Source organism: Martes martes, assembly GCF_963455335.1.
Source record: "Martes martes genome assembly, chromosome: 15".
NCBI classification, from domain to species: domain Eukaryota; kingdom Metazoa; phylum Chordata; class Mammalia; order Carnivora; family Mustelidae; genus Martes; species Martes martes.
The window spans coordinates 29,692,291-29,708,667 of NC_137903.1; the positions used below are offsets into that span (position 1 = coordinate 29,692,291).

At 40.2% G+C, this 16,377-nt stretch overlaps 1 protein-coding gene across 4 annotated transcripts in view; it reads right to left on the reverse strand.

The window, feature by feature from the left end:
- Positions 1–1,177: 1,177 nt before the first annotated feature.
- NR5A2 (nuclear receptor subfamily 5 group A member 2) overlaps positions 1,178–16,377 on the reverse strand; it is a 138,497-nt gene continuing 123,297 nt past the window's right edge. For all 4 annotated transcript variants that reach the window (XM_080823793.1, XM_080823795.1, XM_080823792.1 and 1 more), the window contains one exon: positions 1,178–2,463. In XM_080823793.1, coding sequence (XP_080679919.1) covers positions 2,216–2,463 — 248 coding nt within the window. In that variant the 3' untranslated portion in view covers positions 1,178–2,215. The remainder of the gene's footprint in view (positions 2,464–16,377) is intronic.

A 16,377-nucleotide genomic window follows, 5' to 3' on the forward strand; every position in this document is an offset into this window, starting at 1 on the left:
CGATTACAGGTGACTGAGACTTTGCATGAGGAGCGGTGAACACTCGCTTAGCGAACGTGTACCCTTCGTGTGGATGAATATTAGAGGCGACTAAAAAAACAATAAAATCATCCTTTTGTACACACAGAAGTGGGAACTCATATCTTTGGTATACAACTTACAATGCTTGTAGAGGAAACCAGGGAAGACTCCACCCTTGTTAAATTTACTTGAAAACAGAGGAAACTACAAGTCACATAATTTACAATAGATATTAAATAAACTACAGTGGTAATTATGTAGATTTACAGACATTTAATCAAGTGGATGATTTTAATTCATTAAGACCCTTCTCTGTCCCTGAACTATGTTCTGCTAACTTGAAGACATGCTACAGTAAACACATATATTTGGTTTCTTCAGTCTTGGCTATATCTTATACAAAGGTGAAACCAAGGAACAATAAATTAGCATCATCATTGTCTACAGTTGAAACTATGATATACAATATAAATAAACTATTCAAAAGCCTGAAACATTTATGAAAAAAATTAAGGGACTAGGAGATATTTTTCAGTTTTTACAGTTTTTACAAGTGATTGTGCCGCTGATAATCTCAAAAAAAAAAAAAATCAAAGTCTAAATGAGATTCCCATTGTTGATTTTAGTGTCTCACGACATACAATAATTAAGTACTGTTAAAAATAATTACCAATCAGAAAAATAACATTAAGGAAATTACTGCTTTAGCTATTTTGTAATATCGGTTTTCCCTCCCTCCCCCCACAGGACCTAAAGAATGTAAACACTATCTTTTGACTTGAGAGTATTAATACTTTATTTTAAACAAATGTTGATCCACATCTGCACAGCTACCTCTCAGAATTGTGAAATAAGGCAAGACTTCCATACCTGTGGCATTACATGTCAATAATACTGCTATCGTTGTTGGGAGAGTTTGTTTTGCAAGTCTTTGTCCTTCAATATTTGTTCTAGAGCAGACTTTGGTCTATGACTCAGAAAGGTCAGTATCACTCTCTTCCTTCACCTTTTGGGGAAGATTGGGATTGCTTTAGTATCTTTCCAGTCCATCTGTAGGCATCACTGTTGCCATTCTATGTTAAGGGGGTGTTCCATTGCAACAAGCAGGAGACTCGAGACAATTGATAAGCTCACCTTTTTCTTTCTTTTTGCATAGCTTAACATGCTTCGGTTTTATTTTAAACTACTTAGCACTGTGACTATTTGACATCCCAGATTAAAATATGTTTCAGGTTTTACTTTAAAATGAACTACAAACTTTGATGGTTCAAAAGATGGATGTACCCTAAAAAGCCTTTTGGCAAGAAATTTTCATGAAATCTGACAATGCCAAAGCCACATTTCAGTAACAAGCAGAAATAAGGTCTAGCTTGCTTTAGCTATGGAGCCTTTAAGTTTGTAGTCCTTTCCCTTAGTATTAATTAATGCTTATATAAGGTCAGAAGAGGGATACTGCCTGCTTTTTTTTTTTAACATGAACACATGACAGAATAACCCAGAACATATTTAAAATGGCAAGCTAACATATTATAGACTGTTCTTATCAACTGTTTGCAGGTCTAAGACACAGACATTCAAAATTAGGCTTTTCATGATTTGGTGGAGCTACTAGTGGGTGTGGCTGAGCACAAGTCCGTAAGGACAGATTCCGTGATCACAGGACAGAAGGTGCTGGGTCCTTGAAAGGAAGAGGGAAGGGCTATTACAGGCGCAGCCGATGGATTTTTTTTTTTTTTTTTTTTTGAGTCGTTTTAGTTCAGCTTTACCGTGGAGGCATTCCATAAGCTCAAATCCCCTGCTGTAGAAGCCTAATTAATAACACAGATCAGTTTCTAAATTTCTTCACAGCGGAGATCAGTTTAACTATACAAGAATTGTTCCGTCCATTTTTATTCCAATATGGTGTTGGTATCCATCCAGGAGTTCAATTCACTCCGTTACCGTGTCTTTTATATGGAATCCTTTGGGGATGTGAAGCCTTTGATTCACAGTTTGCAATACAAATACCCTGATACATCATTTATTTGCTAGTAAGTATTTGATTATTATGCCTTTTTAAACTCAATATCTTTAAACCAAGTTTTTAATTAGTGTTGCTTGGAGCAGTTCAGAGTATTTTTTTTTCTTTCTTCCTGTCTTTTCCCCCACACCAATCTCTTTTTGTTTTGAAAGCAGAGCTTCTAGGGGCTGGAACCTAAGCTCTTTTCGCATGCAACATTTCAATAAGGAGGTTATTGTAGGGCACATCCCCGTTCAGGTGCTTGTAGTAGAGATATTCTTCAGCCTGCATGCTGATGGCCCGGATTTCGGGTAGTCGAAGAAGTAGCTGCCCGAATTTCTCTGTCTGCTGTGGGTAGTTGCACATCGTATAGTCCAGCAGGGCGGCATTGACTTGTTCCTGGACACCTTCTACCAGCTGGAAGTTCTCAAGGTTTTTGACATCTGGATTTAAAAAAAAAAAAAAAAAAAGGCACGCTATTTTAATGGCATTTTAATTCCTGTTTACTACAGCCGTGTGTTCAATTAATGGATGTATTTTCCTCCTGACATAAAGCATACTTTATAGGCTGCTGAATATTCAGTAAGCCCCACTCGCCAAGCTTCCCGGGAAAAGGCTCACAAAAGAGCTTTAGAAGAATGTCTTGTTGAAATTCTGCATATACCTCAAATCAATTAGACACCAATGGATTTTGATCAAGGTCAACTCTTTTCATATCTTACAAAAGGAAAGGTTTGAGGATTCCTAAAGTAGAGGGATCATAATATATTGCCAGCAAATGAGTCCCTAGAGAAAGACCTATCTTAACCCAGTATATTACACAATTCATATAATTCTGTATTAATTTTTCTGACCCAAGGTGAAATCTGTGTCCAGGGTATGATGTAGTTAATTCTAATAAAAAGTGACAGGGTTCTTGTTTCTGTTTGACATTTTCTAAATGATTCTGAAAGCCTTTGACTTGTCTAGCCTATGCTAATGAACCATCTGGTACACTCCAGTGACTGCCAACAGACTATTCGCTACTTGGAGCTCTCTAAAATATATATCCCAGTGACTAATGATCTTTATCAAATGAAAGCCCTGTCCTTTAGGCAGAATACGCACCGGGATGGCCGGTGCCCTTTAACCTGAATGTGGTTTCAAAGTCTGATACTTTACTTTCCTTTTTCCCCTCCCTGATCCTCGGTCACTCATACAGAGAAGACAGACATAGGCAATTCACGCAGCCTAACTCCTGATGATCATCCAGTTGTTTTAAGGCATCTGCCCTAGTGGACTTTATAAATATTGAATAAGGGAGAAACATAGAATCAAAAAAGGAATGACATACAAATGCATGCATACACAGACAATGAACAAGAGAAAACGGTTTTGTTGGAATTCCTCTTCTGGAGTTTATTTACGTTAACTCCAACTTTTATATAATGTGTATATGGAAGTCTCTCGAAAAAAATATATAGATATGTGTGTTTACATACATCCATGCTAAGAAAGTAAACAGATGCAGCACCCCTCCAGCCCTGTTTTATTTTCTAATTGGACAAAAATAAATAAGAATGATTCTGAAGAAAACCACATAATACTATGATTAAAAGGTTAAATGTACTAAACTCAGTTACTAGTTACCATAGTAACTCATACCCAATACTTCTGGCACTGAACTTGGCTGTTAAACTTAGCCTGTACTTATGTGCACGTCCATTTTGGTATCTCTAAATCATCTCAAAATAAAGTTACTCACTTGCCTTGGGGGGGTGGGAGATGGGCAGAATGGGGGAAAGGGTGTGGGAGATACAGACTGCCCCTTATGGCATGACTGAGTCAAGGAAATAAAGGGCACAACGTAGGAAATGTGGTCAGTGACCCTGTACTAGCGTTGCGTGGTGAACAGATGACAGCTGCACTTGGGGTGGGCACAGCACAGTACAGAGAAGCTGAATCACAATATTGTATCCCTGAGACCAATGAAACACTGTGTCAATTCTACTCAAATAAAGAAAGTAACAACAAGCGAAAACAACACAAAACAAAACAAACAAAAAAAGGTTACCTTACATCTGCTGTTTAAATGTATCTGGGATGATTTTCGTGTTTATATTTTGAGCCATAACTTTGCATTCAACATGTTTCCCCCTCCTCATCCCCCAAGTCTCTGCCCCAAATTAGAAACAGTGAGGAATTAGTACTGAAATAGGTACGTAGGGCGAGCATTGGATACCACATCTATTTCAAAGTGAAATGGGAGAATAAAAAAATCTGATTATTTATTAGTGAGATGTGCCAACAGACAAATGCTACACTCTTAGGATCCGTGCCTTCTAGTGACATTGAAACTGGCAGACAAGTTGCTGCTCACTTGACATTTTATGTATGTCCCACTTCACACTTAATAAAGCATTTTCCATCTGATCTAAAATATTTTATTTTAAATAATATTATTTATTTATCTGAGAGAGAGAGTGAGCGAGAGAACAGAAGCATGGGGGGAGGAAAGTGGGGGGAGGGAGAAGCAGACTCCCTGCTGAGCAGGGAACCAGATGCTGGGCGCAAACCCAGCACCCTGGGATGACCTGAGCCAAAGGCAGATGCTTAAACGACTGAGCCACCCAGGCGCTCTATTTAAAAAACTATCTTAAATCATTTGAAAATACCAATACATTTAGTTACATTTGGTTCAAAATTACAAAATGTCAACAAATGGAAATGCCATTGATATGCTCTAGCCCGTTATGGGACAGAAGAATTTACATTCGTGTCAGCCTTGACCCTGTGGTGCACATTCTCGTTTCAAGGGCTCCCACTCTGGTGATGTGTATGGGTCCTTCATAAAGGATCACTGCAAAGAGCTGACATTTAAAAATAGTTCCTCTGAATACTGGCAAATTTCTCGGTGCTTTTTCTTTTTACCCTTCATCCAACCTAACGGAAACAGAATTCACCTTTCTCTTTTACATACGAGTAGGAAGTTGAAAAAGAAAACAAGCCACTTTAGGTGTTACAGTGATCTAAACACAATTATAGCAAAACAACTGAAATGGAGCATTCTTTTATGCTACAATGAAAGATATTCTCACAAGCAGGGAAAGCTAACAAGAGTCACAGAGATTAATAGGGAGGATGGAGGAATTTGCACAGTTTAACAATGTAAGATAAATGAATAATAGTCTTTTTAGAAAGTTGTTGTTGAAACTTCTTTTTTTGATAAATGTATTTTTTGAGACCTAGGTTCTACCTTCTGTGATAAATTATGCCGCTCCGGTAAAAAAAAAAAAAATCTTTTAAAAAACATAAAATGAAGGATAGAGCATTAGTTCTGGTTTATGTGTTTACTAATATCACAGAATTATCATTTAAAGTCTCCAGATTAGCATGTGCTGGATAATTTCTACAAATACTGACCCAAACTGGTACCTTTCTTCCAAAAGTTTAAAAATATATGCCATTTTCCTTCTGAAGGAAAAAATACAGCTTTCCCGTACTTTGACCATATCTCTAATTTTTCTCTAAAGTCCATCAGAGTTGGGGCGCCTGGGTGGTTCAGTGGGTTAAGCCTCTGCCTTCAACTCAGGTCATGATCTCGGGATCCTGGGATCAAGCCCGCATCCAGCTCTCTGCTCAGCGGGGAGACTGCTTCCCCCACCCCCCCCACCCCCCACCCCGCCTGCCTCTCTGCCTACTTGTGATCTCTCTCTCTGTTAAATAAATAAATAAAATCCTAAAAATAAATAAATATATATATATATATAAAGTCCATCAGAGTTGAATTCACGTGACTGAATTTTCCCATAAGCCAATTCTAAGAATTTCTCACAAAATCTAACAAAACTTATGCTGCTGATGACCCCAAAAGTACTTACTGATTGTATGTTTTGTGTCTAAAGAGAAAATCTGTAATTTGATGTCAATGATCCTGACATTTAAGCAATATAAGGTGGAAAAAAGAAAAAAAAAAGATTTTTATGGGATTACTCTCATTTATTGACCACGTAGTTCCTGGATCACTGCTCTGCCGGTTGACTCTACTTTCGGCTATCAATTCCTCTAGTGGCATTTGCACTTCCTTAGTAACCGTCTGTTTTCCTAGCAGACTATAAGCATCTTCATGTGAAGACTCTGTATTAGTCAAAGCATCCCCAGAGAATTCTCCAATTAATGTTTGCTTTATATTATTGATGTATTTGTCCAAGACTGATATCACTGTGACATTACCTACTACATTCTACTACTACATTCTACTACTACATTCTACCTACTACATACTACTGTTAACTATCTTATAAGCCAATTTCTTTTCTTTTTCTAATTCGAAACTGGCTTTCAAAAATTGATTAATACAACAGATTTCTTCCTGAAATTAAATATTTAAAATGTGACAATGTTTTCTGGCTAAAGAATCCTGTGTGAATCCTGTGGTCTGAATAATGAAGTCTTAATTTACATGTTTTGCCAATGAGGATTTCCACTGGACAGTTTTACTTTAAGGGAAATGCACCCACATCCTCATTTGGATTTGGAGTAAGATCCCTGAGCTCCTACATTTCTTGCATCTCTAGCCTGAGAGGCGGACCACAGTTTCTCTGCTATGGTCGAGATGGTTCATGAAGACCTAAAAGCAACAGGGAAGATTAAGTGCCAAAATACTGGTAACACCACCTCTCGGAAGACTCATACTTTTCTTTCTTTTTTAAAAAAATTTTTTTAGGATTTTATTTATTTATTTGACAGAGAAAGATCACAACTAGACAAAGAGGCAGGCAGAGAGAGAGGAGGAAGCAGGCTCCCTGCTGAACAGAGAGCCCAATGCGGGGCTCGTTCCCAGGATCCTGGGATCATGACCTGAGCCAAAGGCAGAGGCTTTAACCCACTGAGCCACCCAGGTGCCCCTCATACTTTTCTCTTTTATGTAGTTCATTTGTACTTACTTCTTAGGAAGAGTCCAGAAACTTAAGTGTGCTCCCACAATACTCATGGAATTTTTTTTTAAGATTTTATTATTTTCTTATTGAGAGAGAGAGTTGGGGGAGAGGCAGAAGAGGGAGGGAGAGAGAGAATACCATATAGATTCTGATCTGAGCACGGATCCCAACACGGGGCGTGATCTCACAACCCTAACATCACGACCTGAACGAAAATCAGCTGCTGGATTCTTAACCGACTGAGTCACCCAGGCGCCCCACGGAATTCATGACCTTTTGTGAAAATTCACACACGAAATACATATGAAATCTATTCCATATTAAGTCATGAATGGGAGCTCGCATACATGGTAGTCTAAATTAAATAACAGGGCCCTGTAACACCAAAACCTCTGAGTGAACTGATATTAAATTACATGAGAAAACAAAACCTAGACAAATTATTACCTATTCTGGAGTCCTCAGAAATAATATGTTTTCGAGATGTGTTCAGTTCCCATCTAAATACCACTGTACCATATTCAGATTCTAGAAAAACACGCAGCTGGAAGAGGAGAGACTGACAGGAGACCAGAATTCCCACCAGTTCTTCTGTGGTGTCTTATGTTGGATCTCAAAGTCTCCTGCATTTGGCCCTCCATGTTCCCCTTTCAAATTTATATAAGCTTCATTTTAATACAATTTTAAAAATACAAATTAATGAACTCTACCACTGCAAATTCAGAGTTGGAAATTGCATGTAAACAGACAGAGGCACCTCAACCCTTTCTCTATAGCCTTTAAATTTTGATGACTGGCAAAAGCATTTTGTGCTTCTCCTCTAAGTATCAATCTCTTATCATCTATTCTACTTTATTCACTCAGGGACTAATTACCAACTTTTTATATGAAGCAGCATTACGATAAGCTCACAGTGGCATGCTCAGATTTTTTCCATCCTTATTGGAAAGTAAACCCTTAGGTCTTCTTGAATATATTACAGCACTGGCTTCTCAGTCGTACACAACGCTCAGACTCTCTCTGAAGATGAAGATACTGATTTCTGCCTCTCTGGTAACTGCCACATGGCACAGTCTGTAAATCTTCCCGTTCAGCACTTTTTTTCAGTGATGGGTCCTTGGCTGAGCGAGGGGGCTAGGCATTGGGGGGCTAGGGGCTCAAATGAAGTGTGCTATCTTTTGCCAAGAAGATAATTACCTTTGTTAATTTTCCGCATGTGGGAAAACAATTGCATCTTGCCCTTTAAAGGAGATGAAAGTGGGGAAAAAGAGGTACTATTTCGCACCTAGAGAACACTTTCTTTTCCTTGAGGCTTTTGGAAGGATGGCGATCTGTAAATTGGTACACAATCTGTCCTCAGAAGACCCTTTCCTTTAATATGACAGAAAAGGAGAAAGGGAAGAATTTTCTGTAAGGAATTAATTTTTTAAATTATTTTTAAAGGGTTATATTTAAATAATTTATATACATAATTTTGTAAGAACTTTGAGAGCAACTTACTACTTCTTTTCACATGAACAAAGTTCACCTAATAAAAAGTGAGGGCTGTTTAGGGGTTGGAAATGGGAGGACAAGATATTTTTAGTGCTGATCTTGAAGATTAAATTCTATCCTGTTTTCAGCAAAACTTCAAACTCAAGATTTTACATTCATCGCTGTTAAGTCCCCTACAAAAATGTGTTTGTGTGTATAGGCTTATGAACCCACGAGCTATTTTTAGCAACTAGAATACACAATTCAGTGTCTTCATATGCAAATTACTAACAAGAAAATGAAACTCTCTAGCAGGAGCTGTATGTAAAAACGTGGACAAACAGCGTATGCATTATTTATGTACATAGAAATAACAAGCCTTTACAACTACTGACGCTTTGTAACTTACAAGGCACTATGACATGCATTATTTATTATTTACACCTTTATGTATATGTGTATATGAACGCGTTCATCCATCCATCCACTCATTCATTCAGTCTGATAGCCCTGTGCCAGGTATTAAAGATACAGGAATAAAACACACAGTCTCTGTGTGAAGTAGTTTCTTTAATGTTACAGAGGTAAGCAGGGATGTCTTGGGCACACGCAGGATCAGCAGCTTAACTTTCATGCAGACGGAGGGCAGAGGGGCAGGAGGAGGATGAGCCATCGAGTTTAAGAGTAAAGGACATCACAGGTCAGAAAGAGTCTGGATTTCAGTCTGAAAGCAATACAGGTGCCCTGCAAGGTTTTAAGAAGGAAAAATGGTCAGCTCTCTGAGTTAGAAAGAGCACTCACTGGAAGTGGAGCACCAGGACGGGAAGTGAGGAGAAGGGACTGGGGTATGAAGGAGGGGAAGAAGGGAGCAGTCTCATGGGAGGACAGTCAGGAGGCTGTCCCAGGAACAGAGGTGAGAAGTACCGTGGACCACGGGGGTGGGATGAACTTGAAAGGCATCCAGATGGTTGGCTCCACAGGGCTTCTTGGCCCCGTGTTCATCGAGAGGAGGAGAGAGTGAAGATCCTGGCTGACTTCTGGGTGTCTGTCAAGGGAGGAAGGTGGTGGCTATCCTTTCAGCAAGAGGCGGAAGAGGATATTTGAGAGGAGAGGATTTAGTAAGTCTAGGTATAGCCCTGTCGAATTTAAGGAGCTTGTGGAACACTCAGTAGATCTAGAGGAAATGGCAGGAAATGAAGTCCCAGACCTCAGCAGAGAGGCATGGATGGTGGTCAGAACTGGGATTCACCAATGGACAGTTGTTGGATGAAACCCCCAGGCTCAGTGAGAGTTTAGACAGAAATGGGGCCTAGTGGTGGGATTCTGGAAAAGGCTAGCTTTTAAGGGATGCTTTCTTGAGAAGGTATTATAGGTATTTTGAAATTAAGACTCAGAGATTAAATAGCTTTTCCAAGATCTCAAAGTAAGCCAGACCCAGGGAGGGAGAAGCTAACATTTCCAAGCACTAGTCAATGTGCAAAGGATTTTTTACACGTTTTCTCATTTAATACTGTTCAGAGTCTTATTGGGAAGATGTTGTTATCTTCATTCTCCAGATAAAGAAACAGATTTCCAGGGGTCATGTAACTCTACCTTCTCAGCTACTAAGACATGGACCCCAGATTTTAACAGGCTCTCTGGCTCTGGAGTTCTTGAATAACGCCCCCAAGACATCCCTGAGCAGAGCTGGGAACTGGACCTTGAAGGGCTCCTGACTTTCAGGTCCTGGAGCTTGTTTTCCCCCTAGTGCCACAGCCTGCAAGTTTCTGCCACCTGCTGGGGTTGGAGAATGGGGTGTCCTCCTTAAAACAGTTCCTTTTCTAAGGGGTCTCAAAATACATGAGTTTTCAGAGCATTTGAATGAAATAGTATACTACTGATATTTATACTGATATGACTCATACTTTAATTCATCTTGATGATTCTGAAGAACTTGAACATTTTAAGTGCCACAGATCATTATTATAAATAGCAGTCACAATTGAGACTGCGTACACGTTAGTGTCATAGGGTCTTTTCTGAGCAATCCCCAACCATCCCTTTCCACTGGGACTGTAAGGTGGCAGGACTAAGGAAAAAGCAGTTTCTCTCTGCTTCATATATGGAGTTTAGAAAAAGGGTTCCACTGACTTAAGAAGTTTGAAAAGTGCTTGACTTTGTGGTTTTAGTAACATCATTCAAAGGGAATTTGGTCTGATTTAATTTCATTGATCAGTCCTGTCAAGCAGATCTTTCCCTCCCTCTGTGCCTGTGGTTCTATCTGTAAAATATGGGAACTAACTCTCTTAGTCTCTTAGGGTCATGGAAAAGTAAAATATGGATCAAATATGAATAAACTTTTAAAAATGCACAAGTATTACATACTAGAAATTATTTCTTAAAATTTTAGTAATAAGATGGTACCGATAAACTATTAAAGTTTGCTGAGTAATTTGTTTGCTTCCAACACACATCCCTAACAGCCGTCTGAGCACAGTCCCTGCCATGAAGTTTCACGGACAAAACAGTGTCAGATGTCGCAGTTTTCCAAAATTGAAGCACAGTGAATACTTGAAAGTTTATCCCATCCATGATCACAAAGAATATTCCAGAACACGGGACCAATTCTGAAGTTTCAGTTGAAGACTTTTCATGCTGTTGTGTTAATTTTGAAGCCCGGTCCCCCCGACCATACAGAGCAGTCTGCAAAAACGCTACTTCGAAGCCAGTGGCTAGCACAGTCGCCAGAGACGCGCAGCTCAGAAATATCATCTCGTGAAGAACGTCACCTGGAGCAGTGCCTGCCCTTTTGTCAATTTCTTGTTCATAATCTCATCCCCAAGAGGCAATGGACATTTAATTCCTCACTAATTAAATATCCTTATTTGTGAGATCATGAGCACCTCACTATTTGGGGCCTCAAGTTTTCCTCACCTGGAAACTTCAAGGTTGGACTTGGTCCCTATCGTCACCCACGGCCCTAATGGTCCATGACTGGATGCTTGTGAACTGAAGTATGGAAAGGAAGATACTGGGGTGTCAGTTGTTAAGCTTCTGCCTTTGACTAGGGTCATGATCCCAGGGTCCTGGGATCGAGCCCCGCATCAGGCTCTCTGCTCGGCAGGAAGCCTGCTTCTCCCTCACCCACTCCCCCTGCTTGTGTCCCCTCTCTCGCTGTCAAATAAATAAACAAAATCTTAAAAACAAACAAAAAAAAGGGGAAGATACTGGGTGGTCAACAAACAGGTACAAGCAGAATTCTGCAATCATTCCATTGGACTATCACTGGCTTTTTTTTTTTTTGCCCAACTGTCTGGAAAGTACTTCAATTCTCTAAGATGGTTTTTGGCCTGAATTACAAATCATTTCAAACTTTGTTTAGTACACAGCTATGATCTGACACACTGTGCCCCAGGAAAAGTGGCACCGAATTCGTTTACGTTGAAGTAGCTCCCTCCTTGACAAGGAAATATGGAGCCCTGGCATGCACACACACAGCTTGCAGAAGTTTCAAAGATAGCTCCTGTGTGCCAAGGATGGGCAACTTCTCTGTTGAGTACACAAAATACAGAACTGAATACAAATGGCATCACTTAAATAACTCGAATGAAACAGTATTCCAGTTCACATACAGTGTCTTCTCGGAAGAAAATGGAAATCCTTTATCATAGTCTAACTTCCCACTCCTTTCCAGACACACTGGACTTCTGCTGTTCTTCAACATGCAAGCTTCCTTCTGCCTTCGGACCTTTGCACTTGCTGCCCCCATTCTGCATGGTTCTTCCCCTGTTGTATAGATTCACTCCCTCACGTCACTTCAGCCTTAGCTTAAGTAACATCTACTCAAAGTATCTGCTGACTACCCTTTCTTCAGGCTCGGCCTCATTATCAAATCACTCTCTGCGCCCTCACTCTGCCTTATTTTTCTTTAAAACACATGTCATGTATCAAAGAGGTATTTGTATACCCATATCTGTTCCTAGCAGCACTGTTCACAATAAGCCAAAAGGTAGAAGCAACCTAAGGGGCCTCTGACCACTGAACAGATAAAACGAAATGTGGTCTATACATCCAATGGAATATTTTTTTTGTAAAATTTTATTTATTTATTTGACAGAGAGATAAAGAGATCACAAGTAGGCAGAGAGGCAGGCAGAGAGAGAGTGGGGAAGCAGGCTCCCCGCTGAGCAGAGCCCGACGCGGGGCTTGATCCCAGGACCCTGAGATCATGACCTCAGCAGAAGGCAGAGGCTTAACCCGCTGAGCCACCCAGGCGCCCCCATCCACTGGGATATTAAACAGCCTTAAAAAGGAGGGAAATTCTGACATATGCTACAAGGACACTGTGCTAAATGCAATAAGCCACTCATCGAAAGAAAAACACTGTATGAGACACCCAGAGTAGGATGTTCATAGACAGAAAGTAGGATGGTGATTACCAGGGCCTGAAAGAAGTGGGGGCTTTTGTTGAGTAAGTATAGAGTTCGAGTTTTGCAAGATGAAAAGAGTTCTCTGGAGACTGGCTGGACAAGAAGGTAAGTGCATTCCACGTTCCTGAACTGTACACTCACAAGGAACATCAAACAGAACAACATCCCTCAGGCTCCTTCCGTGGTCCTTCCGTGAACAAACGCCTGACGCCTCAGAGTGACCACTGCCCTATTTTCTGGTTACCCTTCCCTACATCCCTCAACTACACATTCTTACTGTTGCTTGTTGGACTGACTGTACATTATATGTGTATTTGTCTAATTTTTGAAACTGCCTGCTGCCCTCATCAGAATGACAGCTGTGAAGGAAGACTTGGTCTAATCTGCAGCTGTATCTTAGCATCTAAGAGGGCAATGCTCGGCTTAGAGAAGATCCTCACTACAGGGACCCCCTTATAATCCACGGCTTGGCCTTCCGTGGTTTCAGCCATGGGCAGTCAACTGTGGTCTGGAAGCAGATGACCTTCCCCCTGATGTGTCATCAGAACGTCAGTAGAGCCTAATGCTACACCACAGCGTCCACACCATTCCCCTCACTTCACCTCATCACGCAGGCATTTTATCTCCTCACGTCATCACAAGAAGAAGGGTAAGGTGTTTTGAGAGAGAGGAAAACCACGTTCACGTAACTTTATTATTAAAGTACATTGCTAGAATTGTTCCATTTTACTATTAGTTATTGTTGATTATCTCTTACTGTGCCTAATTTAGAAATGAAACATTATCACAGGTATGCATTTATAGAAAATATGTAATATATATAATATGATAGACAAATTATAGTATATATATAAATATATGTATATGGGTTCAGTATGATCCACAGTTTTAAGCATCCATGACTAGGAGTCTTGGAACATTTCCCCCCCAGATCAGGGGGTGTGGGGACCACTATAAATATGTGAAGAATGAACAAATAAATTTCTTGATTAAACACTGCTTTGCCCCAAACCAAAAACCTTTTCTTTTTTTTTTTTTTTTGCCTCTGACATACTACTATTCTTCCGTATCAAATTCACGGCAGACTTTATTTTTGTTTCACGCAGAATTATTTCATAACAGTAAGCAAGAAGCACGAAGTCCATTATGTATTGCGTTTGCTTGGGAAAGATTCAAAAGGGAATTTTGGCTGGGTGCTCTGAATGTAGTGCCAAGCCTGCCTGTTTTTCTTGAATCATGTGGACTTTTCTATGTGTAGAACATTTTACTTGGCCATGTTTTACACATTTACCAGCTCACTCAATGACCCATATTGAAGGCTTGAGGTTCTGTAGCTACGACTGCTTAATGGACAGCTCTTCCCCAATGGCCTGTGGGTATCTCAAACTCACACCGTCTAAAACTGAGCTCACTCTGTTTTGTTTTGTTTTGTTTTGTTTTGTTTCCTGAGTCTATTCCTTCTCTTGTTTTCCCTAGACCAGTTATTGGATTGATATCTCTTAGGACTCTGTATAGATGTCATTGCCACCAGGAAGCCTCCCCCGAGCCACCTCTACAGATCCTCCAGCATGTTCCATTTGCCCATCACATAGATGACTGGGTACTGCGTGGTTATTTGACTGTCAACTGAGAACAGGGATAGACCTACCTTGTTAATGGTTACTCTTCCCTCGCCAGGCCTAGCACAGTGCCTGGACAAAGCAGGAGACTATGTCACACTAGTCGAGTGAAAGAATATACTTTCACACTAATTCATACATCAATCTACCCCTTGCTTGTGCCTGAAAGATCTTCCGAATTATTTCCAGTTCTATCTTCCCTGTCAAGCTTTTCTTTCTTTCTTTTTTAAAAGATTTTATTTATTTATCTGACAGAGAAAGAGATCATAAGTAGGCAGAGAGGCAGGCAGAGAGAGAGGGGGAAGCAGGCTCCCTGTTGAGCAGAGCCCGATGCGGGGCTCGATCCCAGGACCCCGAGATCATGACCCCAGCTGAAAGCAGTGACTTAACCCACTGAGCCACCCAGGTGCAGCCATGCCACACCCCTCCCCGCCCACCCCAATCAAACTTTTCTTGGTCTTCCAGTCACTGGTCTGTATCCTGCCTCCCCTACTAGATTGTGTTCTCTCAAAAGGCAGTGATCCTGTCTTACGTTTATCTTCCACACAGCCCAAACACAGCACCACACACACAAAAGACACCCAATACATATACTATTAAACTTGCTAATTTGAATTAAATTCCTATAAAGCATATGCAAATCAACTACCTAAGAATATACTGAGCACCTTTTATATGCCGATAGTCCCAGCTGTTAAACTCTTAAGTAGTTTTAAAGTTCACCTTGTTCAATTCATAACCAATTTCAAACATCACAGCAGAACACATTTCCCATAATTTATCTCTAAAAAAAGTATAATTGGATTCAAATCAGATTTAAAATGGAAGAAATTGAGTTCAGTGAATTAGGAGAAGGGAAAACATTGGGTTTGTCTGATGTTATGAACTGGTAATCTGGGTACGATGAGGAAAAATCTATTTTGAAGCTGTACTGTGCTAAGGGGCCACGTCAACTGACACAGAACACTCACATTTTCCTTCTACGTGTAAATTTGCAGTTTGTTTTCCCAAAGCGTTGGGGGTAAAAATGAGGAAGGAAGGCTCTCCTAAAGAATTATTTTAAAAACAGGAATTAAAATAGATCCTATGTTTCATCAACCTCTCCCATACCAGATGATAGCAAAAAACCACATTAAAATGCTTGGAGAATGAAACGCAAAAAGAAGGTCTCTGGCTGGGAACTGACGGACTATTCTGAGGCAGGGAAAGAAAATTTAAAGGGGCCTGGGATGAGGCCATTTTCTGGTTTCCCCCTCAATTTCAAATAAAGCTGTGCATCAGAACAGACCTAATAACTAAGGGCAAATACATACGATGCCTGATGATAGGTAACTTTTCACGTGCACATGACACTCAAAACTGCGGCTGCCCCAGCCGGCCAGCCTTGGAAGTCAGAGTCCTTGTCTTGTTTTAAGACCATCTGTCCCCCTCAGAATACGAAATGTCCACATTCAGAAAAAGCAGCCGTTCCTCAGAGAAAAGCTCTTCACTCCATTCTTGTAGTCACGTCCCAAAACAGTTTTTGATTCATAACTTTGCATTTGATTTCCATTCAGGAACTTTTGTGGGTTTTGCAAAGTTTTCTTCTTCTCTTAGAATAAGAGATGAGGTTTGGTTTGTTCAGGTGGTGAGTCAAGACTATGAATAAACCAACGTTATCATATGAAAGAGAATTAAACAGGCAGATCCAAGTGGGGATATATTAAGCCAAATTTAAGCTCGAGTTGTTGAATTTAGCCTGTACTAGATGTCTGGTTTGCCTCGGGATAAATTCAGCTTTCCAGCTAATCGAATGAGGAAAACTGCCTCAGGTATGATAAAATTTACAAGAGAACGCTGTCGAACACTTCTTGTTAAAAAATATTAGCTTAAAGGCATTCTTATCGTCTTTGGGATGAAGGCTGTATTTGCATTTAATTATCTGATTTCAAACTTTC